We start from the raw sequence: 27,256 nt of genomic DNA, 5'->3' as shown, positions 1-27,256 counted from the left end.
ACAGGCATGCACCACCACACCCAGCTAATTTTGCATTTTTAGTTTCGCCATGTTGCTCAGGCTGGTTTCAAATTCCTGAGCTGAAGCGATCCACCCACCTTGGCCTCCCAAAGTGCTGGGATTACAGGTGTGAGCCATGACACCCAGCCGAGTCTCCTAAGACTACCTATTACTTGCCTCGGGCCTTCTTTGTGCTATCAGTCTGGAGAGGTCAAGACCCCTATTCCTAGCTACACCAGGCCACGCCCGAGTCTGCTGACAATCCACTTGCTATGCTTCTAAACATCCACTCTCAAGCCATGGAGGACAAGTGAAGGGTAGAGCCTGGGCTGGGACACTGGGGGCACCCATGTCTGGCCATGCCCAGGGGAGCAGTGGCCTCACCGCCCACCACTCACCTTTTCAGCTGGGAGTGCAGAGTTGCCACCTGCCGGGTGGCTTCCTCCAGTTCTCTCACAAGCTGGTTCCTCTTACTGTTTAACTTTAACCTGGAGGGAGAGAAAGCATGCGAGGGATGCACCAAAAGGAAGCACAGGCATGCACTCTTACCCATGTACACCCAGACCCACAGGCACAAGAACTTTCCGCAAGCATTTGACCACGGCATCCGGGGAGCTAGAGCTTCCACATATATTATAATCCTATGATAACTGCAATATCACTCACCCACTATATATATATCAGGCACTCTGCTAGGAACCTTAGGACACTGCCTTAATTCAGTCACACAATAATGCTGCATAGTAAGAATGATTTTTACCACTTTACATAAGAGGAAATCGAGGCCCTTAGAGTTGTATAATTTACCTAAAGCTGTGGAATTAGTGGCAGAATTAGGATTTCACCCAACCATACCCTCCTTCTCTTCCTTCCTCCATCTTTCAGCTCATATTTACTGAGTGCCCATTTTGTACTGGACCCTGCCCGTGGCACTGGGGATAAAGTAGTGAGTGAGCACAGTAGGACTTGTTTCTGTTCTTATAGGGCTTATATTCTACTGGGGAGAACCGATATTAAAGAAATACTCAAATATCTAATTAACACAGTGTGTGACAAGGTCCATGAAGAAAAAGTACAAATGGTAGAAAAGAACACAAAAGGAGAGGCCCAATTTGAACTGGCAGGTGAGCCTCTTCCAGTCAAGTGACTCTGTGGCTGAGACTGGTGGTGTGTACCCTGCCTCCACCATTTTCCCAGCCTTCCCTGTGGCCGGGTGGGCAGGGTGTATGACCAAGTTCTGGCCAATGGGATGTGAGCACTAGTAGTTAAGAAAAGTGTGTGTGTCTTCTTTACTGTCTCTTGCATGGACTCTTGTGGACTCAAAGGGGAGGTGTCACAGATGGAAAGAGCCTGAGTTCCTGAATGACCACATGGAAGGCTGCCTGTTAACTGGACATACCCAATTAGACATTATATGAACAAAAAATAAACCTGTTGTATGAAGCCACGGAGACTTTGGGGGCTGTTTCTTGCAGCAGTTAGATTCCTGACTAGTAGAGAAATTTAAGGATGGATAATGGACAGCAGTTGGCTAGGAAAAGTGCAGGAGGGAAGAACATTCCAAGCAGGGGCTTTAGCAGAGACCTTATCATCTTGAGGTCACCATGACTGTGGGGAGGACAATGGGCAGGAGGCTGAAGACTGAAGGCGGGGAGGGTGGCTGTGAGGTGTAACCGAGATGGTGGAGGCTTGAGCAATGCAGAGACAGAGACAGTGCCTGGGCTGCAGGAGCAGCTGAGGCTGAGGGAATAAATGTGGAAGACTGTGCGGTTACTGCTACGGGCAGCCAAGTGGCCCTGCAGATGGCATCTGCTAAGAGGAAAAGGCTGAGGCAGAGGAACCCGGGGGAAGAGAAGAGCTCTATTATGGATATGTGGGTATGAATACTGAACAGGTGGGCTGCTCTAAAGGTCGGGGCGGGGGGGTCCCTATCAGATGGATCACCACCTGAATGAGATTACCATCTGTTCTGGCTTGATTTTTGTCCCCCGAAATCCTACATCGAAGTCCTAAGCAGCAGTACCTCCAAATGTGATTCTATTTGGAGATAGGGCTTTTAAGAAGTAATTAAGGTAAAATGAGGTCAGTAGGGCAGACTCTAATCCAGTATGACTGGTGTCCTTCTAAGAGGAGATTAGGGCACCGGCACAGGGGAAGACCATGTGAAACGGAGGGAGGAGGAGGCCATCTACAAGCCAAGGGAAGAGACCTCAGAAGAAAGCAACCCCACTGACATGTGATCTTGGACTTTTAGCTTCCAGACTGTGAGAAAATAAATGTCCACTGTTTAAGTCACCCAGTCAGTCTGTGGTACGTTGTTATGGCAGCCCTAGTAGACTCACGCACCATCTTAGGGCAAAATACAGAAGCAAAAACAAGGGAAGGCCTAGGACCAAGCTCTGAGTACACACAACATTCTGAGGTTGGATGGACTGGCAACAGTCAGCAAAGGAGCTGGAGAGAATGGGACCAGAGAGTCGGGAGAAGTTAGTGGATGTGACGGAATGTCACAGAACTGGAAGCAAAGATTTTCACCCAGGCATGCCTGACACCAAAGCCCAATTCAGTAAACTATCTCCCTGGAGACAAATCCTTGTGTTTGGAAGAGACCTCTGGCTTTCGGACCATATCTCAGCCCTGACCTCTCCTGAAATCTCCCATGGAGGGCAGCTTGGGTGGACTCCAGGGTGTGTCTTTGCCCCTGGAATGGCTCTCCAACCCCTGGAGTGGGCCCACTACAAAATAAAGGGCCCTATCAAGCAAGCCTGTGCCCTCACAAACTCACGACCTGGGCTGCTCTCGTGTGTCTACTAGACTAGTCTTTCTCCGCCTGTGGCCCACAGACTACCTGCATCAGAAAGCGGAGAGTGCTTATTGAAATGCACATTCCTGGGCCCTACTTTGACCTGCTGAATCAAAAAGCCCAGGGGTAGGGCCCAGAAATCTCTCTTTTCATTAAGCCTCCCAGGTGATCTTTAGGCACACCAAGGTTTGCAAGTTGCTGCACTGTATGGGGATGGCAGAGAGGCAGAGGCTGTGTCTTGCTCACCCAGCACCTAGCACCCAGCACAGTGCCCACCATGTAGACATGCTCAATATTTGCTGAATGGATGACTTTTTCTCCAGATGAAGCAGGCACAGTTTATGAGCTCTGCTGAAAGACCTGCATGTTATTATACCTTCCATGGACAGATGTGTTCCACTGTTGGCCTCCATCCCCTCATGTCAACCTGCTGAAGAGGGGATGACTGACTAGTTGATCCCTGGACTGGGGAGTGAACCTAGGATACAACTAACCCAGCCTGGGGCCTGGGAGAAAGGGCTCATTTCCATGGAAAAGCCAAGTCATGCCATCCCTCTACCCACACATCCAAGCCCCCAGCACACACCCTGCAGTAAAGACCAGAGCTTGCTCTAGACACAACGGAAAAGTGTTGATGGGTGGGTCGGGCTTGTTACTGGACAACTAAATCCGTGAAATCACAGACAAGGCAACAGGAGCAGCAGGCAGAGTGGCCTTGGCATGGTTCTTGGTCAGCTCAATCCCTGGCACTGTTCTTCTAGAGTCCTGCCTGAGGCTGGGGTGGGGGTGCACAGTGGGTTGGCAGATGGAACCCATAATAAACAAAATCCTTGACTTTCAACACAATGAACAAGGCTGTGGAATCTCTTGACCCAGTATAAAAGGAAAGCTCAGGAACAGTTGAGGTCCAGGATCAAGGAGCAGCTGGCGCTCACCATTTTTACCTTGGTTTTCCTCTTCTCTGTGGGAGAAAAGCCACAGAGGTGTGTGCTGGGAGTAAATGTGGGTCCCCAGTGAAGCCTCAAGAGGATGATGAGGGGTCTGGGAGTTGGGCTGCCATGATGTCCTGGCATTAGGGGCTAGCTACTGCTAGCAATGCACAGGTGCCGAGGCCACCTCCCAGTGGCATTGGGTTTTGCAGGATAGATGGCACATGTGTGAGATGCCTGGCACATGCTGGGAGGCCAAGAACGCATCAAGCATGGAGGCAGGCAGAGGATCCAGAAGGTGGGGCTGGAGTCCCCACAAGCTGTAGTTCAGCACCTTGGGTGCTGGTTAAAAATGTAAGAACCTGGGCTGCATCTCAGGCCGGAAGAATCGGTCCCTGGGGTGGGCCAGGGAGCCTGTGCGCTAGCGAGTATCCTGCATGACTGCACACCAGCTCTGGGGAGCAGTGGGGAAGGCCCTCGGGAAGGAGGGGGAGGCAGAGGGTAGGATGAGGTTTGTTTGGATGCCTATGAGTCTGACTGATTTGTGAGCGGGGTTTGGCAGGTCCTGCAGTCAGCCTCTCCTGGATGTGTCTATTCCTGTCCTCAAAGGCACCTTGAATGCGAGGCTGTTGTGTGAAGATGAGGAGCATAATAATCCCATTTTGAGAGACAGAGAATAGAGAAAGAGGAGCGAGGGGAGACAGAGAGAAAGAAACGGAGACACTAAAAATAAAGATACACACACATGAGAAACAAAGACAGAAGGGAAACAGAATACGAGTCAGAAGGATGAACACAGACAGACTGACATGGAGCTGGAAGGAAACAGCTGCAGACACAAAGACAGCTGGGGCGGCTTTCCTGTCTCCCCACTGTGGGAGACCCACAGCCATGAGCATGGTACCCCATTCCTGTGGGCTTCCTCCTTAGACTCCTCTTAGGGCATACATGGCTGCCTGCCTGCATGCCCTCCAGTTTCCCTATCACTGCATTTGCCCCAAGCACCCTCCTACCAGGCCCTCCGAGCTGCCCGCTCAGCAGCTGCAGAGGAGTGGAGGTTCTGGCCTCCCTGTACTAGCTATGTGAACTCACTGCTCCTGAGGAGCCAGCAGACCTTTGAAAGATGGGGTTGAAGGCAATAACAGAAGGCCTTCTGAGTGGCGAGCATCCTAAAGGGAGCACAGCCTCTGGGGCTAGCAAACTTGTGGTCTTCTAATCCCAGCTCTGGCACTTAGGGATCTCAGGTGAGCCTCAGTTTCCTCATTTTTAAAATGGGGATTAACCTCAGGGTTCCTGGGAGGTTTAAATGAGATTATATAGGCTACTGTCTGGCACAGGATGGGAGCTTTTACATGTGGTATATCCTAGGGGTCCCTAAGAGCCTCCAATTCGAGTTTCAAGAAACCAACAATTTTACAGAAGGGAAGAGCCTCAATTCACAGCCTGGTCTAACTGCCTGCCTTCAGACCATATATGTATTTAATGTAATTACAGTAAATCCTCAACATTGTAGATAGGTTCTTGCTAACTGTAACTTTAAGCAAAATGATGTACATCAAATTCTTAAATAACGTCATTTTTTAATAAAGTTGATGGAGCTGGGTGCAGTGGGTCATGCCTGTAATCTCAGCACTTTGGAAGGCCGAGGCACGTGGATCACCTGAGGTCAGGAGTTTGAGACTAGCCTGGCCAACATGGTGAAACCCCATCTCTACTAAAATACAAAAATTAGCTGGGTGTGGTGGTGCACACTTGTAATCCCAGCTACTCGGGAGGCTAAGTCAGGAGAATTGCTTGAACTCGGAAGGTGGAAGTTGCAGTAAGCTGAGATCGTGCCACTGCGCTCCAGCCTGGGTGACAGGGCAAGACTCCATCTCGAAAAAAATAAAAATAAAACATAAAGTTGATGGAAAAAAATTGGTTTCATTGTATGTAGTTTTGCTTAAAGTCACAGTTTTCCAAGAACCTACTAACAAATGTTAAGTGAGACTTAATGTATCCTGTTTTTTCCCTATTATGCAAGTGAAACCCAAATTGGTCAATTACTTGCTCAAGGTCAGCAAGTGAGAAGCGTATTGCTTTTGACCCAACAAGGAGTGAAGCTGCCATGAATCTGTTCTCTTCAGCTGCTGGCTGTGGGGATGATGAATAGCTAAGGGCTTCCCAGTGGCAATTACAGGGTCTGGGAGCAAGTGAGGGACCGAGGGAATGGGTATAAAGACCAGGAGATATACACAGAGGCCCAGTAAGGGTCTACCTAGGCCAGCTAACCATTTATTCTTTCAACGAACACTAAAGGCATGCGGGCATATAGACCCAGGCCTTATCCCCAAAGCGTAAAATCCCAGAGAAAGCAGAATGGAGTCGTGGTGCTAAAGAAGACTTCTAGCAAGGTGCTTCCAAGGGCTGCAGAACACCAATTATTCAAGTTCTGTCCTCCTTCTCCCACCAACTGGTGGTGGATCAGGGCTAATCAGCTGCTGCCGCCAATGAAGAACGGAAGAGAGGAAATGGATATGCTTTGGACATGACTGCTGGCAGTTCTGACTAAGCAACTAGTGCGGAGAGATTCCTACCATCGACGAGTCAAGGGGGTCTCTGAAGTCATGGGAGGCCAGGCAAGAACTTGGGGAACCCGATCCACCTGGCACCATGCCATGTGCAAGTGGGGCCTACTCAGTTGCTAGGATGGTACTGCAAGCTGGGTGCCTTAGAGCTCAAAGGCTCCCTGGAAGCCCCATGATGGGGTGACAGAGTGAGCACAGACAGCATCTCTAGGACTCCCGACTGCTTCCACTGAGGCAGTAGGCACGTTTACTTGCTTCATAGACTGGGCCTCTGCCTCTGATTTCACTAGAAAAAGGAATTCTCTTGCTCATATTCCAAACACACACACACCACATATACCTACCCCCCACCCCCCCACACACACACTTGAAAATCTCTAGCTTCACTTCTAAGCTCCTTACAGGCAGGGACCTTGCTGAATAAAGGCTCCTGCCAAAAAATGGTGAAAATAACTAGAATAGATTTAAAGGTCATGGGGCAGGGACCATGTCTTGTTAATTTCTGAGTGCCCCAAATTGCCTTGCACACACAATCTGTGCAGCAAAAGGTTTCTCAAATGAATGAGTAAACATTGGCTGATGAACAGAATGAATGAATGAACATGAAGCTGGAGAGCTTTGTAAAGCCTATGGTGAACGCAGTGTTGCATTCGGTGCAATGTGGGTGAGGAGGTTGGTGGGAACACTGAAGGAAATAAACAAAGACAATGTCTATAATAAGGTCTAAATTAGAGAATGTAAACCAGTGGCTTTTAGATTATATCAGGCCCATAGATGAGGCTGATTTGCATTTTTTTTTTAAAAACTTCTGGATTAGTTCCCAATATTTAAAAATAAAAAATCTGAACGACTCTTTTGTTTGAAGTACAGGCAGCTCTGGCAGCCCGAGGCCTGCACTCCCATTTGCTGGAGCAGAGAGACAGCACCTGCTTTAGACCAGTGGGGTCTGTGCACTCTGGTCTGACACAGACCACTGCCAGGTGGGTCTCTAGCATTTCTGTGACCTGCTTGGCTCCTATAAGCATGCCAGTTTGCAACCCCCATCCAGACCAGTGTTTTTCAAACTGCAAACTGCAACCCCTTACTTAGCATGGGGTGAAATCAATTTGGTGAGTCACGAACTGCATGAAACAAAATGCAACAGAAGAGAGAAAACATCAGAGGACCATCAGAGATAGAAAGAGCATGCACTATTTTGTGAACCTTGGATCAGGTTACAGTATAAAATGTGCATCACTGTCAAAAAGTTGGAAAATGACTGCTTTAAGTTATATAGAGTTATGTGGCTTAATTGAGTCAGAAGATACATTTTTGAACACCTGCACCTAAGCAGACTTTTTGGTAGCATGATTCACCATGCAAAATTCCAGGGTAGCTGGCGCACTGGATGGCGAACCATCTTTCCTGATTTCCTATGTCGGCAACCTGAGAGATCTCTGAACTGAGCGTGCTCAGGGTGGAGCCCAGGGGCCCGGAGCCCCCTCATTCTTCCCCCATCTGGGGGCTGAGGACAGACTGCCAGTGAGAGAAGGGTCCTACACACCCTGGGGCCCCAGCCCCACCTCTCCGTCAGCGCCTTGCTCTGGGTGTCCCGGGCTGCCTGCAGGTCCTTTTCCAGCCGCTTCCGGGCCATCTCCAGCTGCTCCACCTCCCCCTGGGTCCACTTGCGGGGGCTGATGAAGCGCATCTCCTTCAGCAGCTCCTCCTTCTCGTTGATAAGGATCAGCCGGTCCCTCTCTGAGTCCAGCACCCCAGGCCAGGCCTCACTGTCAAGCTTGGCCAGCTGGATCTTCAGATTGGCGATCCTGGGGGCCAAGAACGCAAGCATGACTGGTGTGCCTAATGGCACTGAGGGAACAGGAGATGCCATGAAGAAACAGACATCTCAGAGCAATCTTTGACAGTTACTGTCTTCCTTTGATCAGCATGTCATCTCAAGGAACCTATTTTTTTTCTAAACAAACACATGTGGGTGCCTACCATGTGCCAACAATGAAGTAGGCTCTGCAGGAATGGGGTGCAGACATGAACAAGGCAATGTCCTTGCCCTGTTCCTGGTACAATAGAGATGTGGATTCATCACCAGGCACTAACCTCTTAGCACTGGCTGTGTGGCCTTGGGCAAGTTGCTCATCTCTCTGAAGGGAATAACAAAAGCTCTTTCCTCATGTTATTTTGGTTGAAGGTTTTATGATATAATCTGTAACCTGCAAAGCACAGTACTTGGCACATAGTAAGTCCTTGCTACTGTTGTTATGACCTGATGTGACTGCTTATTAGGTATGTAACATTGGGCCAATTCCCCAGGCCTTAAAGATAAGAAAAATTCATTCATCAGAATGATTGGGAAGGGTGTCTGGCACATAACAAGTACTGAGTCACTGACAGTTCTGGACCACTAAGACTACAACTACTGACCGCGTATTCTCAGTTCAGAGACAGGTAGTGGCACTGTGTGAACAACTGTGGATTTGGGGTCAGAGGCCTGGAGTTGGAGTCCTGGCTCGCTCTGGCCTTCATGATGGAAGGGACCATTTCTCAAGAAATCATTTTGGTATCACAAGCTTCTAGCACAGTCACTGGTATATTGCAGGCACTAAATAACAGTTAAAGGAAAGAGCTGGCAGCCTCATCCCTTAACTTCTCTAAGACTCCGTATCCTCATCTATAAGGCAGAGATGATATGGTACCTATAGGGTGGCTTATGTGAGAACACAGCATTAAGAGCCCTTTATACATTGCCAGGTGTTATATAGATCTTCAGTATTATTATCATTGGGCCAAAATAAGATCCACAGTATAACAATGAATACTGCTACAAATAGCTAACAACAATCATGACATCATCCTTTAGGACTTGGCCTCTGCAAAGTACCATCAGCTCTCACGCCCTGGCCACCCCATCTCTAAAGGGTGATTAAGATAGGAGTTGTTCACCTGGTTGGACAGATGCCCAGGGAGGATATGATGCACCTAAGACTGCAAATCATAAACGTGGCCAATACTTGTTGAGACCAGAGGCCTCTGGACTCCCAGTTCAATCTTACCTGCAGACAATGTGGCCCAATTCTTATTTTATCAGAACACTGCTGAGGACAAAATTTACCATGACGTGCAGCAAAAATTCCATGTGGAAAAACATACCTAGATTTGCTTGTTCCCCAGGCAAGTGTCCCAGGAGGAATTCTTATACACTTGACCCTTGGTATCTGCAGGGGATTGGTTCCAGGACCTCCCACAGGTACCAAAATTCAGGGATGCTCAAGTGCTTTATATAAAATGGCATAGTGTTTACATATAACCTATGCACACTCTCCTGTATACTTTAAATCATCTCTAGATTACTTATAATACCTAACACAATGTAAATGCTATGTAAATAGTTGCTATACTATATTTAAAAATTTGTATTGTTTTTAATTTTTTTTCCTGGATACTTTTGATCCTTGGTTGGTTGAATCCGCAGATGCAGAACCCGTGGGTACAGAGGACTGACTAGTTAGTTATTTAAATTCACATTCATGTATACAGTAATCTATCAAGATTGGCTTTGAGACAACTTTGTGCTGCTGTTCTGCAGTACTTTGAGAACGAAATGGTATGGTAAGGCCGGGCAGGGGCTCCACCATATGCAGGACATTGGGAAGTGACTGATGCTTTACTGGATATACTTTCTCTTTCCCTATGTCAATGCTCCTTAAATTTCAGGCCTTACATCCTTTTAAGAATCTGATAAACACAACTAGTCTCTCTTCTCAGAAATGCATGTGTGACAAAACTTGACATCCAATGATCAGACCCTCCTTGGATTACAGACACCTCCCTTCCCTCTTTCAAGTCCTGAAGCTTGCTTTCCCATTGAGCAGGCTGCTCTGTCCTTTACACTAAAATGAGCTTCGGGTGGAGGGGCAAGCAAGAGGCTGCATAAAGTCAGATGAGCTAGGAAGCTCTGTGATGAGAAGTCTAACGGCTCAACTCCAGAGAGAGCACTGCAGTCCTTTAGTGTCTCAAGGACTGACCATCTAAGACAGGCATTCCCGCAGGATGGAACAGATCCAAGGTTCAGAGTGGTCCTCTTCAGAGAGGACAAGAAGTGGCTGTCCAAATACAGATGTCTTGCTGTTTTGCTGGACGCCTGGGGGAGCTGAAATAGTACATAGGACATCTGTTTTTTTCTACCTGACCAGTATTCAATTCCTTCTTCTTTTGTTAATAATATTCCAATTTGTCTTTGGGAAATCACTCCTTTCGTACTTTCAAGTCACCTGGTTCCCATACAGCTGACCTTTCCCAGCACTGGAAACATGACGCATGCCTAGACCTTTAGAGAATCCTAATTTTGCCCACCCCCAACTGTCCTGTAACAAAGCTTGGTTCACCCAAAAATGCCAGGGAGTCTCAAACCCAAGGCTAGTTAAAACTATTGGGAAAGGTAGGCCCCCTTTCCACAGGGATTGCTAACCTGGTAGTGTGTAAGCTCCGAATTGCTGGGAGTTGCCTGGCCACTTTGACAGGAAAGTCTGCTGGAGGGTAAAGCCAACATAAAGGCAAGCAGGGTGAAGAAAAGGAGAGAGACTGAGTCTGGGTAACATCATCTGAGTCCCTGGATCCAGCTGTGCCTGAAGCTAGGTATCTTAGGACTTTGGAGTTAAGTAACACAATACATTCCCTTTTTTGCTTTCTCTGGTTTCTATTAGATTTCTGTCATCTCTGCAAAGAGTTCTACTATTCACACAGAGTTGGCAGAGGGGCAGAGCTGGGCACTGCCATGCTTCACCTGGCCTGGCTGAGAAGGTCCACAGGCCAGGCAACTTAGTCTAGGAAGGAATGGATGCAATGTGCCTGGCTTTCATCCACACCACAATGCCCAGGGCATTCTTTGCCAGTAACACTGGCTCAGAGTACAGAAAGATCATGAATTTGGCCGGGTGCGGTAGCTCACACCTGTAATCCCAGCACTTTGGGAGGCTGAGGCGGGTGGATCACAAGGTCAGGAGACTGAGACCATCCTGGCTAACACGGTGAAACCCCGTCTCTACTAAAAAATACAAAAAAATTAGCCGGGCGTTGTGACGGGTGCCTGTAGTCCCAGCTACTCGGGAGGCTGAGGCAGGAGAATGGTGTGAACCCGGGAGGCGGAGCTTGCAGATCGCGCCACTGCACTCCATCCTGGGCGACAGAGCGAGACTCCGTCTCAAAAAAAAAAAAAAAAAAAAGGAAAGATCATGAACTTGAAGGCAGATTGTCCAGGATTCAAATTCTGCCTCTACCACCTGGATTAGTCATGAAATATCTTGGTCTTACCTTTCTCCTCTCTAACATGGAGATAATAAGATAGACCCTGTGCTATAAGGTTGCTTTTAAAATTAAATGAGAAGATGCATTGCTTTTAAAATTAAATGAGAAGATGCATGCACAAATGTTTTAGTACAATAAACAATCTCAGCCAAGGGTAGTGGTGCGTGCCTGTAATCCCAGCTACTCAGGAGGCTGAGGTGGGAGGATCAATTAAGGCCAGGAGTTCAAGACCAGCCTGAGTAACATAGCAAGACCCTGTCCCTAAAAAAGAAAACAAAGTAATTAAAAATAAAAATCTCTTTAGGCCTATAACAGATGCTCTAAAAATGTCAGCTTTGATTATTATTTTGATTTTACTTGTGGTAGTGGAACCTGATTGCTTAGGATTCTGTGAAGCCACAGAACATCTAAATCCCAGAGGTCTACACTGCTTAAAAGCCCAGCTTGCTCCCAGCTGTGCAGGAGACACTGAAGTGGGCAGTGTCCATAATCTTTTTAGCCTGTTGCTGAAATTCCAGTTGTACTCCTTCAAACCAAAATGCTTACAGGATCATGGGAAAGCCTTGGTTGCAGAAATCAAGACAGGCAAGTGGGAAGATAACTCGGCTTTGAGGTTAAACAGATCTGGGTTCAAAGCATAGTTTCACTCTCTATCTTGTGAAGTGTCCTGGGTGAGTCATTTCCTCTCTGAATTTCAGAGAGGATGAAAAATAAAAAGTATAATAACTATCTTCATAATCTTTGTGAGGATTAAAGAAGACGAAGTGTGTGAAAAGCTAAGCACAGAGCAGGCATTCTACAATTGTAGTTATTATTTTTGGAACCATCCCGCCCCTAGCCCCAGCCCAATTACCTTCTCTTAGCCTCTTCATATCGAAGGCGCAATCTGACCTTCTCTGCCAACTGATTGTTGCTATTGATGCCGAACTGGAGGGGAAGAACAAAGTCAGGAATTATGTGGCTGTTGTGGCCGGTGCTGAGTTGGGTTTCGAGGGCTCATGAGAGACTTGACAGCTTGCGTGGGCAGTAGCCAAGAATAGCCCCCGGTGACTGGGCTGGCGGTGCAGATCGCAGGGAAGCTGGTTAAGCAAAAACACTTTCCTCCCTTCAGGCCACGGGAAGAGCCGTACACTCAAACATCGATCACTTTGAAAATAGAAGCCAAAGGCCCAGAATATCATCTTGCAGCCCCAAATGGCTTGGCTTGGTGCCAATTCAAGCCACAGAAGCGTGGAGGACAGTTGGTGAGGAGGAAACAGGGATGGCCAATATCAAGAAACTCATTCTAGGGGCACTGGTGAGGGGATCCATAGAAAACTCAGAGGCTGCAGTCAGGAGTGAAACACTGGGTAGTTGGGGAGAAGACCCCAGCACTCACAAAGAGGGGTACAGTTCCTTTACAAATACTTTGGCCTGCAGATGGCTAGTAGCTGGACACATGGTGGTATGGGGAAGGAAGGGACAGCCTCTTTTTCTGTGCTAGTCTGTTAAGAGCCTCAAGAAGCTACAAGGCTCACCGGTCACCCTTGGACAAGTGGGAAGACAGCTATGGAACTTAGATAGGAACAGCATATAGAGGCTGTCCGCCACAGAGGCTGGAAGGCAGATTCGTTCAATGTTGCTGGCTCTAGTAAAACAAAAGCTCTCCAAAAGTTACGAGGCACCATGGGTCAGCCCTACTCTAACTCTTTCCTGAGCCACATCTGGACAGCGCTTTCACTATTTATAACTAGGACTGGACTGAGCTTTGGAACTGGGAGTCAAGCAGCTGCCTGAAAGCTGCATGCATTGTTTTGAGACTAACAGGAGGAAAATATCCTCTGCTGTCCAGCTGGGGAAAGAAAAATGAAAATGGAACTGCAAAATAGTATGGAAAAAAAAAAAAACAGAGAAAGACATTTTGTCCTTTAAACATGCTTTCTGTGCAGCATTAAGAGACACAAGCACCTGGCCAGGCAATACTCAGGGCCATGATGTCCGTCAGTGCAGGCTTTTCCTCCACAGCATCACATCATATCCTCCTGGGGCCAGGAGGTCTGTAAGAGAACAGAGCTCCAGAGGGCTGAGGCAGCAGCCAGCCCTGCAGAGAGCCCCTGGCCAGCTCCCTGGTGAGCCATGAGAAGGCAGCTGTCCATTACAGCAGCCTCCCAGCTGCCATCCTGTGGAAGGCCCCCAGCAACCTGCCCTGTCTACTCACGCTTCCCGAGATGTCTGTCTGGGAGCTCACATCCAGGTACTGTTTCGGTAGCGGGAAACTCGAACTCTCCAGAGAGCTGCTGCTGGACCACAGGTCTGAGTGAGACCCCCTGTCAGTGCGGAAGCCATCCTTCAACATGGCAAGGCTCTGAAGGAGGGGAGAGCAGGGTTAGTGATGCGCCTTCCCAGGAGGGAGCTCTGGGTCTGCCACGCTCCCTGTGCTTCCCTCTCTACCCTCCCTTAATTTAGGAACCTCTGCCCTCCCCAGACATCCTACTGATCCTGTGATAGAGAGCTAGCAGTGAGTGGGTCCTTGCTGTGTGCCAGGCTCTGCGCTGGGCCTATGACATAGGAGAAACCGGTGTGGATGCTGACTCTGGAGCCACATGCCCTAGTTGGAATCCCTGCTCTGCTGCTTCCCAGCTGTGTGACTTGACCTAGCTGAATAACCTCTCTTTGCCTCAATTTCCTCTCCTATAAAATGGGAATAATCAGCTGGGTGCTCATGCCTGTAATCCCAGTGCTTTGAGAGGCCGAGGTGGGAGGATCACTTGAGGCCAGGAATTCAAGATCAGCCTGGGCAACACAGTGGGACTCCCATCTCTAAAAAAAAAAAAAAAAAAAAAATAGCTGGGTGTGGCGGTGCATGTCTGTAGTTCCAACTACTTGGGAGGCTGAGGTGGGAGGATTGCTTGAGCCCGGGAGTTTGACGCTACAGTGAGCTATGATCAGGCCACTGCATTCCAGCCTGGGTGATAGAGCGAGACCCTGGTTCTTAAAAAAAAAGGGGGGAAGAATCGCAGGTCCTATCTCACAGGGCCATCATCTTGATTAAATGAGATGACAAGTGTAAAACACTAGTGAATACAGCCCATACTCAGTAACTGTCAGCTTTACCAGAGTCTTACTGAATCCTGACAACAGTCATGCAAAGAATGACCTATGATTATCCCCAATTTATCGATGAGAAGCTGGCAATTGACCGAGGCAAGATTTGGACCTGGTCTATCTGGCTTAAGGCTCCACGATCTCAACCACTAATCATAACAGGAACATGCCTCACTGTCCATGAGCTCCTCATCTAAATGTTTTCACTGGGCTGCTGTCCTGGGCAGGAGCTTCAAAACTGTTCTGTTTGTCATAGAGCATACAGCTTCCTTCACTAAGTCATTTATAGCATCTCTGAGGACTCCTAATCTGCCAGTGAAATATCTGAGGTCAGGGTGGTTTGTGGAAAGGGAGGTGATATGTACAGGGGGTAAGAGAATGGGTCTGTAAGTCAGGGTTTGAATCACGGCTCTAGCTTCCTCTCTGAGTTGTACAGTCTTTTTTCTGTAGGATGGGGATAAACTAGGGTTGATTTAAGAGATGAGACATGATGCATACAAAAGGCTTGGCATAATCACCTGGCACATTACATAATATCTATTATAATTTGTTCAGTTCCCAGCATAGAGTCAGAACACACAATCAAATGCTTATAGAGATGCTACATTTTGATGTCAAAGGTTAATGATGTTGAAACCACCTCCCTCCATTTCATTCCTTGAAAAATAAGTCAGGGGCCAGGTGCGCTGGCTCACGCCTGTAATCCCAGCACTTTGGGAGGCTAAGGTGGGAGAATCTCTTGAGCCCAGGAGTTATCAAGACCAGCCTGAGCAACACAGCAAGACTCTCTCTCTCTTTATTTATTTATTTATTTATTGAGACGGAGTCTCACTGTTTCGCCCAGGCCAGACTGCAGTGGTGCTATCTCGGCTCACTGCAAGCTCCACCTCCTGGGTTCACGCCCTTCTCCTGCCTCAGCCTCCCGAGTAGCTGGGACTACAGGCGCCCGCCACTGCGACCGGCTTATTTTTTGTATTTTTTAGTAGAGACGGGGTTTCTCCGTGTTAGCCAGGATGGTCTTGATCTCCTGACCCCATGATCCGCCCGCCTCAGCCTCCCAAAGTGCTGGGATTACAGGCATGAGCCACCGTGCCCGGCTGACTCTCTCTATTAAAAAATAAAAGTTTAAGAAACAAAGAAAAAATAAGTCAGGTAGTTAGAGCTAGTGGCAAGGATGTGGCCTTTGGACTAGGCCAGACGACTTCCATTCCAACTCTGCCATTTACACTAGCTGTGTGACCTTATGCAAAGTCACTTCATGCTTCTGAGCCTCCACGTCCTCCTCTATGAAATGGAACCAAAACCCCAGGAAGACTGGTAATGAGAACTCAGTGATGTGTGTACCATGTGGAAATAGCCCGCATATGACTGGCATACAGGAATACTCAGGAGAAATCAAGATGGCACCCACATCAACAGGAACTTGCATACCTTAATGAGATCTTGCTTTTCCTTTTCCCCACAGGTAATAGCCTTTTTGATGGCTTTTGTTTCTCTCAAGACAGCCTGAGCTTCATCCAGTTTGTAGCTGCCCTGAGCATCAGACATTTTCTTATCAATTCTAGGAGACAGTTAATGGGAAAGGTCAGCCTTAGATAGGGTGAGGGACAGGGTCTCCGGGGAAAAGCACAGACCACAGGACTTCAGCCCCTTAAGAAGGCCCCTCCCTCTGTCCTGCTAACCCTTCCTCCCTAGGTCCCACTTGTGGGATAAGGCACAGAAGGTCCCGGGCTGGGCATGGTGGCTCACACCTGTAATCCCAACACTTTGGGAGGCCAAGGCAGGTGGATCACTTGAGGCCAGGAGTTCAAGACTAACCTGAGCAACATGGTGAAACCCCGTCTCTACTAAAAATACAAAAATTAGCTGGGCATGGTGGCACAAGCCTGTAATTCCAGCTGCCTGAGAGGCTGAGGCATGAGAATTGCTTGAACCTGGGAGGCAGAGGTTGCAGTGAGCTGAGATCATGCCACTGCACTCCAGCCTGGGAGACAGAACAAGACTCCGTCTCAAAAAAAAAAAAAGAAAGAAAGAAAAGGAAAAAAAAAAAAAGGCATAGAAAGTCCCTGTTAAACGGCCAACGTGTGTGGCTGCAGAAGCAACACTGCTCATGAAGTCACAGTCCTCTAAACATCAGCTCTTATGGGAAGCCTTCCCTGATTACTTCCCTGGGTCCTCCGGGCTGGGTCGGGTCTTCCCATATACATCACACATAGCTGTGACTCTGCAGTCGTTACATTGTGTGATAATTTATAGTTTCTGTGGTAGCATCTTTGACTTGACTCTGGGAGGCTTGGGAACAGGAGGCAGAGTTGAACATGTCTGTCTCATTCTTTTTTGGAGGGAGGGCAGGCTGTCCTGTGCATTGTATGATGTTTAGCAGCATCCCTGGCCTCACCCCACAAGATGCTGGTGGTACCCCCACCCTGAATGGTGACAACTGAAAATATCTCCATGTATTACCTAATGTCCCTTGAGGGAGAGGGAGCAAAATCATGCTGGTCAAGAACCAGTCTTTAATAAGCATGTGCTGAGCTAATGAACACAATGAAGAAAAGGAGAGAAGGATGAAAAACTCCCAGCCCTACTACCTATTACTAGGATGACCCTGAGGTCGTCTCTCAAATACACAGAGCCTCAGTTTCCTCCTCTAAAAAGCCTGGATAACATTATCCACCTAGCCCATACTCATGGAGTTGTCAGGAACATCAAATGGAATATGGGATGGGCAATCTTGTGATGAACTAAGAATTACTGTACAAACATAAGGGATTAAAATGCTTCTAGTCTGGAGAGCTTATTGGCTTATCCAGGCCCTACATACAGGTTCATTTTGATGCGGGAAAAATTTAAAAAAAAAAAAAAAAGTGTCCTGACATAGTTTTCTGAAGGTCAGACCAAACCAGAGACAGGCAGGGGTGAGCTTCTGGAGAAGGAGGGCCGAGGTGTCAAAAAGGTCCAGGGGCAGAGATGCATTTTAACTACATCACACTTTCGCCAAAGGCTAGGCCTGAGGTTTCAGTCCAAGGTGGAGAAAAAGGAGTTTTACAGTCTGCGGGAACACCACAAACTCATTATTTCAGGATGAGAAACTACTCACAGGCATTCCTTTGTGGTTTCCTGCTACAGACCAAACTGTCCTGGGCTAAAAATAACCCTCATGGGGAATCCTGAGCAGAAGCAAGTTTTCATCCTGGCCTCATCGTCTGCGCCTCCAAGCAGAGGAGAGAGCGAGGCATGGAGCACAGTCTCAACATAGGCTCCCCCTGCGGTTACTTCAGCCTCCATGGAGAGAAAACAAAGCCCCGTTTATGTCTCCCCACTAAAAATAGCCTGTCTATTCCTTTCCAGGACTCGGGCCTCGGCAGGCCTATCAGGTCGGCAAGGACCGGCCCCAGATTTAGTCTGAAAAATTAGTCTAAGGGAGCTTAGAAGATGCTCCGTGGCAAGGAGGCTCCCCAGAGCCAGTGTCCGGGACAGGCAGTGGCCCTGCTGCAGATGGGCATAGGGCCTGCAGGGAGAAGTTGTTTGTTGGAGCAAATCCGAGGGCTGGGGACTCTGGGGAGGGGGCTGTGCCCAGCTGTCCTCTGCCAACAGGGCGAGAAGGGCTTCGAATCCCTTGCAGTATGAGACAGAAGTGGTTTGTCTGCCAGGCCTCCAACAGCCTCTACCTGATTTCTTCAAGGGCCTTAGCAACCCGGCCTCTGGAATTTGGCTCCAGAGAGCGGCTCTGAGAGGGAACACTCTTGGGATGAAGCTGGGTGGGGAGGGGGTGGGGGGAGAACAAAGGGTCACCATTATGCACACGGTGAATGAATCTTTTTTTTTTTAAAGGGAAAGAAAAGTGTGTGTGTGTGTGTGTGTGTGTGTGGGGATGCATGTGTTTTAGGATTTCCAAATTCCTCAGCTGTCCTCTCTTCAGGCCTTGAGAGATTCACATACCTGGTAGCCACAGAGAGGTGGGGCAAAGGCTGACAGCAGCCAACTCCTCGTCCTGTCCAGACACCTCCTACCTGGGCACGGCAGGGCTCGTGCTTTGCAGAGAGGTGCTGCACTGCCCTCCCCCGACAGGGGCGAGATGCCTGGTCTCCACTCTTCCCTATTTGCAAGGGAGCTGGCAAGTCAAAGTCCCAAGCTTTCGTCTTGATTTTTCTTTGCAATCTCCTCCAAGAGGCAACCTTTAATCCTCATCAACCTTTTCTCTCCTCCCTTTTTTAAACAGGTTGCTGACTATGAATTGAACTAATATGGATTCATGGTCCAGAGTAACTCAGCTGCCCAAAGAAGCTTAGCTGGTGTCATCAGAATCATGACAGGTGACATAGCTGCTCTTAAAAAACAACAGAGCTGGCTGGGCACGGTGGCTCACACCTGTAATCCCAGCACTTTGGGAGGCCTAGGTGGGCAGATCACGAAGTCAGGAGATCGAGACCATCCTGGCTAACACAGTGAAACCCCATCTCTACTAAAAATATAAAAAATTAGCCGGGCATGGTGGCACGTGTCTGTAGTCCCATTTAGTCAGGAGGCTGAGGCAGGAGACTCGCTTGGACCTGGAAGGCGGAGGTTGCAGTGAACTGAGATTGCGCCACTGCACTCCAGCCTGGGTGACAGGGCGAGACTCCGTCTCAAAAAAGAAACAAGAAAGAAAGAAAGAAAGAAAAAAAGAAAGAAAGAAAGAAAGAAAGAAAGAAAGAAAGAAAGAAAGAAAGAAAGAAAGAAAGAAGGGAGGGAGGGAGGGAGGGAGGGAAAGAAAGAAAGAAAAAGAAAAAGAAAGAAAGAAAGAAAGAAAGAAACAACAGAGCTTTTGGCTGCTAAAGAGAAATTTTCTAATAGGGGAAATTACATGTGGTCAAAGTTATCCTGGAAATTCCTTAAGGATAAGTTGTACCTTTCTCCATGTTCTGCCACAGGGTAGGCACAGAAGTAGAAGTGACTGGATAGCATCCCTGTTAGACTCTGAAAAAGGGGCCTTACATTTTCTGGGAATGAGGAGGGAGTTATCAGGGATGATGCTGGGAAGGGAGGTATTGAGCCATGAACTTCAAAATCCAGTAGTCCTGGGTTTCAGCCCTGTCAACTGCTAGCTGGGTGGCTTTGGGCATGTTTTGAACCCTTCCAGTGCCCTCATCTGTAATATATGGCAGGACAAAAACTTCTCTTAAAAGGGGGGTGAAGAGAATGAAATGAGGTGGCTGGCGTGAAGTGCTTCCCCAGCACACTGTCTAGCCCAGGGCAGACAAAGAGTTCATCCGAGTTCCCTTCCCAATACAAGCAGGCAACCAGCTAGAGGTCACCACCCCAGCCCACTCTCAAGGAGCTCTTCCCTCATGCCAGGCATTACCACACACTTGACACGGATTTTCCAATTCAATCTTTACAATCCCTAGTTTTTCAAATGAAGTCAAAGCTCACAGGGGTTAAGTCACTTTTCCAAGGACCCAGGCAACTGGGATTTGAACCCTGACCACCTGCCTCTCAAGACTACATTCCTGACCCTCTCTGCCAAGGTGTACATTAAAGGACGCATCTTCCTCCACACTGGACGCAGAGCCCAGCTTCCGGCTAAGGAGTGTGGGCGGCTGGAGCTGCCATGGAGTCTTATCTGTCCTGATATCAAACATGGGGCAGAGGGAGGGGAAGAAAGGAGGCTTGTCTTTGGGGTTTCAGCATCAGCTTACCAAACAACAAGAGTTTTCAATGCTGCTACAGGGTGACAAAGTGGTAAAACAGGTTTGCAGTGGCTCAGAGAATAATGGGAAGTGTTCTAACCAGAAGCTCTTGGACTGCAGTAGCCAGGAAGCAGAGAGAACCCATTCAGTAAAATGATGTGGGAGTGAGTAGCCCTTAAACTGTGTGCTCAGAAGCCATTTTGCTGCAAAGTGGAGGAATCAGGCTATTGCTTCAATAGGTCAAAAATAGGCATTTTCTAAGCTTATACTATTGCCCCAAACTGTCAATGGTGCTACTGAAGATTACCAAGAAGCATAAAGCATGGTTCCAGGCCTTAAAAAGTTCAGAATCCGGTTTGAGAGACAAGATTGGTATATGTATACACACATATATAAATAACACGTATATAACGTAGATGTAAACATACAGAAAGCCATAATTTATAATACTTTGTAAGACACAAAAATTACATACAATTTGTAATAAAACAAAGCCATACTTTCTTACAGCATGTGTTGTGCTGAATTTGTGTGGCTCACCCCAGGCGGTGGGGACTTGTGGGGTGGGAAGGTGTGAAAAAGAACCAACTGGTCCCTCAACGGATGACCACAGTTCCCTCAACTAATAGGGCTTGGAGATAGACAGCCAAAGGCTTGGGGCTATGGCCACAGAATGATGAGGGTGGATTTGAAATTCATGGAATGAGGAAAAGGTGTAGCCGTCAGGGAGGGACAAAAAGCGAGAAACAGCCATCCATACAGGTGTGGCCTCCCTGGGAATGTAAGTGAGCTGCCCCCTTAGAAGGGAGAAATCTGCCGAGTGTCTTGCCTAGAGCTTCTAAGAGGGCTACCAGGTGACCTTCATAATGATTGTCCAGTGAGCCCATTGGATACACTGAACACAATTCAATGAATGAGTCTGTTACATGCTGTAGTTAATAACAACAATAAGCTAACATCTTTCTCTCTCCCTTTCTTAATTTCTTTCTCTCCTCCTCTCTCTCCTTCTTTTCTTTCTTTTTTTCCTTTTTTTCGAGACAGGGTCTCACTTTGTCAACCAGACTGCAGGGCTTGCTTTCTCTCTCTCTCCTTCTCTTTCTTCCTCTCTCCTTCCTTCCTTTCTTTTTTTCTTTCTTTCTTTGGAGAGAGGGTGTCACTTTGTCACCCAGACTGGAGGGCTTTATCTCTTTCTCGTTCTTTCTTTTTCCTTTCCTTTCCTTCCCTCCCTCCCTCCCTTCCTTTCTTCTTCCCTCCCTTCTTTCCTTCCTCTCCTCTCCTCCCCTTCTCTCTCTCTCTCTTTCTTTCAAGACAGGGTCTCACTTTGCCACTCAGACTGGAGTGCAGTGGTGCAATCAGCTCACTGCAACCTCCAACTCACAGGCTCAAGCAATCCTCTCACCTTGGCCTCCCAAAGTGCTGGGATTACCGGCCTGAGCCACTGTGCCCAGCCACAATAAGCTAACCTTTCTTGAGTACCTGCTAAGTGACTCAGTTTTCTCATCTATAAAATGGGGGTAGTTAGATAACAAAGCATTCCTTACAGTGTTGCTATAGGATCAAAGGAGCACACCTGCATGGAAACACTGCAGGGGTTCCCTGGCACAGAGTTACTGCTCAACAAAGCTTAGCTAATATCGTCACAATCACGACAGGTAACACAACCACTCTTAAGAAACAACAAAGCTACTGCGTGTTCTCACTTATAAGTGGGAGCTAAATGATGAGAATACATGGACACATAGAGGGGAAAAACACAGACTGAGGCCTCTGGGAGGGTGGAGGGTGAGAGGAGGGAGAGGATCAGGAAAAATAACTAATGGGTACTAGGCTTAATACCTGGGTGATGGAATAACCTGTACAACAAACCCCCATGACACAAGTTTACCTGTGTAACAAACCTGCACATGTACCCCGAACTTCAAATAAAAGTTAAAAAAAAGAAGAAGAAGAAGACACAACAGAGCTGTATTTTACCTGGCCATAGCTCAGCTTCTAAGGGTGAAAATTACATTTGGTGAAAGTTATCCTGGAAACTCCTTAAGTCACCCATAGAGCACAATGCATATGGCATTGTGCATACTTTTCTAGTAATTGGTTTTTGCTAGAAGAGATCATTAATCCTTCACTGAAGCACTTAGTGACTGCTTTTAGGGGATATGGAAAAAAGAAGTGTGTTTTGTTTGTGTGCATATGAGACCCTACTGGATCGACTAGAGATGAGGCGTGTGCACAGAAATGCTGGGCAATACTTGTTTCTGTGACTGGATAGTAACACTCGGCTGAGTGGAACAAATCTTAATGGCTTCAGGAGTCCACAGGACAATGAGTGTTCTGTGGTCTGAAATGACTCCCCTTTCCTCTTTCCAAACCCCACCCTTGGGTGGCAGTATCTTCAGGAAATGCCAGTGGAACAGAACTTGAATTGAATGATGAGAGAGCCACATTTTGAGAAGGGAGGAAAGGGACTGAAGGAGAGAGAGACAGAGAGGACAGGAGGGGAACCAGGGTGGGGAGCAGCCCCCATGCTCTGGGATGCAGGGTGTACTTACTTCTTCAGGGTCTGAAAGCCACGCTCTTTGAACTGCAGCTCGTGCTGGAGGTGAACCATCTCTCTCTTCAGCTTGTTGACCTGGAGGGCAGCAGACCACACACAGGGCTGGGTCAGAGGCTGACACCAAGGTGCAGGCTGCCTTCTCCCTGGAAAGGGAACCCAGAGCCTCCCACTGCGCCTGCATAATGACTCAGGTCAGCACCCCTTGCGCCACACTGGTCAGAGCCCCCTGCTGTCACCGATGTTGGCCTTGGTCTCTGCAGATGCCCGTTCGGTCAGCATCCCAGGCAGTGTTTCTGTAGGTCATTCCTAGCCAGTCCTTGCTCCAGGGAAACAGGAGGTGGACAGGAGCTGACCTGGGATAGAGTGGGCCTTCCCACTTCCTCGCTGTGTGAACTCTCTCAAGCCGTCTTGCCATCCTGAGCCTCCCTTTCCTGTTCTGATGGATGAGGACAATGGCAATTTCCAGAGCCATGGATCACTTAAAGCTGGCAAAGGCTATGAGAGTGCTTCAGGTGGAGGCAAGAGGCAACTTAGTAACTTTAGTGGCAAGACATGCCTTAGGAGCTAGACTCGGTCTGCTGGTTTGTGTGGCCTACACTGTATTATTCAACTTTTAAAATGAGTTGCTAATAATCAAATCTTCAGAAAGGTCACATAATAAACCTGGACACACAGTTCCTTTATGAAAACATCTGAAGATCTGGTAACACTGGGCCCACATTCCAGCATGGGCTGGACTAGAGTTCAAATGCAATTACCTTTAAGACTGGGCAGACCTCTCCTGGTTACACAGTCACCACAACTCTCTACTGCCTCACCCCCAGCCCACATCCCTCATTTATGTCTTCTTGCAGGCATCTGAGTTTGTGGAAATTGTTAAATTCTTTGAGTTTAACTAAACCACTATTCAAAATACTGACTTTGCCACGAGCAAGTAATTTCACTGCTGTGCCTCAGTTTCCATACTGGTAAAATGGAAATACTAATATTTATTCCCTAAGGTAATCATGAAGTAATTAAAATAAGATAATGCAGAATAATCAGTAGCTAGGAAGACAGTACACTATATTAGAAACTTTGGAGTAAGACTTGAATCTCTTGTAACCTTAGGCAAGTTTCTTAGCTCCCCTAAGCCTCTGTTTGCTCATCTTTAAAATGCAGGTGACAGCTTGGCGGTGGCTCACACCTGTAATCCTAGCACTTTGGGAAGCTGAGCAGGTGGATCACGAGGTCAGGAGATCGAGACCATCCTGGCTAACACAGTGAAACCCCGTCTCTACTAAAAATACAAAAAATTAGCCAGGTGTGGTGGCGGGCGCCTATAGTCCCAGCTACTTGGGAGGCTGAGGCAGGAGAATGCCGTGAACCCGAGAGGCAGAGCTTGCAGTGAGCACAGATCGTGCCACTGCACTCTAGCCTGGGTGATAGAGTGAGACTCTGTCTCAAAAAATAAAAATAAAAATAAAAATAAAATAAATAAATAAAAATAAAAAAATGCAGATGACAGTAGTTACTTCATAGACACGAGATAATACACATGAGATATTTTGCACTGTGCCTGGTATATGGTGACTGCTTGTGAAATGGTAGCTGCTACAACCATTACTATTAATGTGACTACCGCTTCTACTGTTATTATTTAGGACCTTGCTAGCACTGGCTGTCATAGCCTGGCTGGAGCATCTGTTCTGGTCTTGTGGGTGGGCTGGTGGCCTAAGACCTCAGTGGCCCCCATCACTAGCACATAGCATAGGTGAAGAGGTCCTACCCGGGATTTTGCAGTGGCAATTTCAGCTTTCAGGATCTCAGGGTCATACTTGGAGCTGGATGATGAACCAGAGACCACTGTAAGGAAAAAAGAAAAACAAGAATATCAGTAGAAGAAACAGATTTCAGCAAAGTTGGCTTATTGGCCATCTAAATAAACCTAGAAAGGAAGGACTAAAAGTGAACAACCTAAATGTTCAACAAAGGGGGATTTGTTACATAAAGATGGTACACACGCAAACGGGGACTACGCAACTTAAAATGAGGATGAAGAATATTGAATGACAAGGGAAAATGTTGAAACTCATTATGTGAAAGCAAGTTTACAAAAAAAGTGTAAAGAATAATTTAAATTTGGGGCCAGGCACGGTGGCTGAAGCTTATAATCCCAGCCCTTTGGGAGGCTGAGGCAGGGGGATCACCTGAAATCAGGAGTTTAAGACCAGCCTGGCCAACATGGGGAAATCCCGCCTCTGCTAAAAATACAAAAATTAGCTGGGCATGGTGTGGGCGCCTGTAGTCCCAGCTAGTCAGGAGACTGAGGCATGAGAATTGCCTGAACCTGAGAGGCAGAGGTTGCAGTGAGCCGAAATCGCGCCATCACATTCCAGCCTGGGTGACAGAGCGAGACTCCATCTCAAAAAAAAAAAAAAGAATAATTTAAATTTGGAAAATATAGTTTCCAAATATACACACACATATGCATTTTAAGAAGACTGAAAAAAATACCAAAGAGAACACTGATATCTAGAGAGTTAGATGGTAAATGATATTATCATCTTTATATTTTTATCTTTTCTTTTTTTAAAAACAATAAACATATGCTTTACAATCGGAAAAAAATAAAAGTATTGTTGATTGTACTTTATAATATTAATGTACATTCAAAAAGGAAAATAAATTATCCATATCTTACCACCCTAATACAATTATCGTTTTCCTAGGTTGCCTTCCAGTATATATCCACGGTTCTATCATGTAGTTGTAATCTTACTGTATTTTAAAAATAGTATTTACTAATGTCTTGAAAAAGGATTTTAAGGCTTATGAAAGTGAATACTACACAGTAAAATACATTTAAACTAAAGAAAACTAGACAAAGAGAAAATAAGGATAAGGAAACAAACTGGCGACAGGCTCTGAGCCTCATAACTGGTAATGTGAGGGGGAAATAGGACCAGATATAAGATTTGTGGTGTCCTTAAGGTAAACGCAACCCCACTGTTCAGAAAAGAACAGTTATTCTTGGTCGGGAGGCCAGAGAAGTATTTCTCCTGTGAGTCCTTAATCACACTGTAGGAACAATTTCATCATCTCCCCTGCCTACCTACTACCATCTGAACACTCTTTCCTGTTCACATGTAGCCAAATCACCTGCTGAGATCTGGGTTTTTCTTTTCTTTTCTTTTTTATTTTTTGAGACGAAGTCTTACTCTATTGCCCAGGCTGCAGTGCAGTGGCACAGTCTTGGCTCACTACAACTTCTGCCTCCTGGGTTCAAGCTGTTCTCCTGTCTCAGCCTCCTGAGTAGCTGGGATTACAGGTACGCTCCACCATGCCCGGATAATTTTGTATTTTTAGCAGAGACAAAGTTTCACCATATTGACCAGGCTGGTCTTGAACTCCTGACTGCAGGTGATCTGCCTGTCTGGGCCTCCCAAAGTGCTGGGATTACAGGCGTGAGCCACCGCACCTGGCTATCATCTGAACACTCTTTAATGTTCACATGTAGCCAGATCACCTGCTGAGATCTGGGTTTTTCTGAGGATAGAGAAGCTTATTTGGTGATTGCTGGCAATTGTCAGTGTCTGGAGGTAGGCATGACAGTCATGAGGGGAATGCTACTGTTTGGCTTTGTTTAAAAATATTTTAATAGGCCTTTTGGTTATGCATAAGGCATTAAAATGTAATACTTGGAAGTCTGGGGGACGAGAAAACTGCTCTGCATAATAACATAAAAGATATTTGGCACCACAAGAAGTGTTGCATTTCTGCTGAATTTACAATGATAATGATGATGGAGAAAAAGAAGACCGAGGTTTACCAGAAGAGATGAGTGGGGACAACACTTGGGGTGGCAAGGGCCTTGTAGCCTTTGTCTCAAGCATGGAACGGGGAATCCATGTGCAGAGATGTTTTATTGCCAATTTAAAGTTTTCATCTCCTGGTGTCTAATTCCTTTGGTCTTTGCTAGACTTGGGGATTTCAGGGATAGACCTGGCTGGATATTTAGCTGGAGGTATCACCTTAAGCATACAGTGTGGGGAGGTTATAATATTATAATGTTATAATAAAATGACCTTGAACAAAATGATGTTATTTGAGGACCTGCTGTATTTCCCAAATAGGTCCTTTCAACAAAATATTAAGACAGTTAACACCATTTCTCACTCACTGATCAACAGTAATACAAGGTGAAAGAAGAGAGGAGTCGTTAGCGTGGCAATAACCTGGGAAGACACACAGAAACGTCCTCAAGGGGTGTGGGGCGGAGCGGGGGACGTCTGTTCTAGGAGCACCCTGTCCTGCCAACCACCTTGTTCATCAGGCTGTGCCTCTGGACATGGGTCTGTACTGTGGGG

General features: G+C 47.1%; 1 protein-coding gene across 9 annotated transcripts in view; it reads right to left on the bottom strand.

Moving 5' to 3' along the window:
* Positions 1–27,256, bottom strand: part of WWC1 (WW and C2 domain containing 1) — a 180,094-nt gene that overhangs the window by 47,088 nt on the left and 105,750 nt on the right. For all 9 annotated transcript variants that reach the window (XM_008963296.5, XM_008963297.5, XM_003810912.6 and 6 more), the window contains 7 exons: positions 24,676–24,752; positions 22,903–22,982; positions 16,113–16,242; positions 13,795–13,941; positions 12,451–12,524; positions 7,862–8,104; positions 399–488 (listed from right to left, as the gene is read on the bottom strand). In XM_008963296.5, the coding sequence (XP_008961544.3) occupies positions 399–488; positions 7,862–8,104; positions 12,451–12,524; positions 13,795–13,941; positions 16,113–16,242; positions 22,903–22,982; positions 24,676–24,752 (841 nt within the window). The remainder of the gene's footprint in view (positions 1–398; positions 489–7,861; positions 8,105–12,450; positions 12,525–13,794; positions 13,942–16,112; positions 16,243–22,902; positions 22,983–24,675; positions 24,753–27,256) is intronic.

The sequence above is a fragment of the Pan paniscus genome, chromosome 4, assembly GCF_029289425.2.
Source record: "Pan paniscus chromosome 4, NHGRI_mPanPan1-v2.0_pri, whole genome shotgun sequence".
Taxonomy (NCBI): domain Eukaryota; kingdom Metazoa; phylum Chordata; class Mammalia; order Primates; family Hominidae; genus Pan; species Pan paniscus.
Note: the sequence above shows the minus strand (reverse complement) of the source record. Positions and strands in the feature narration are given on the sequence as shown.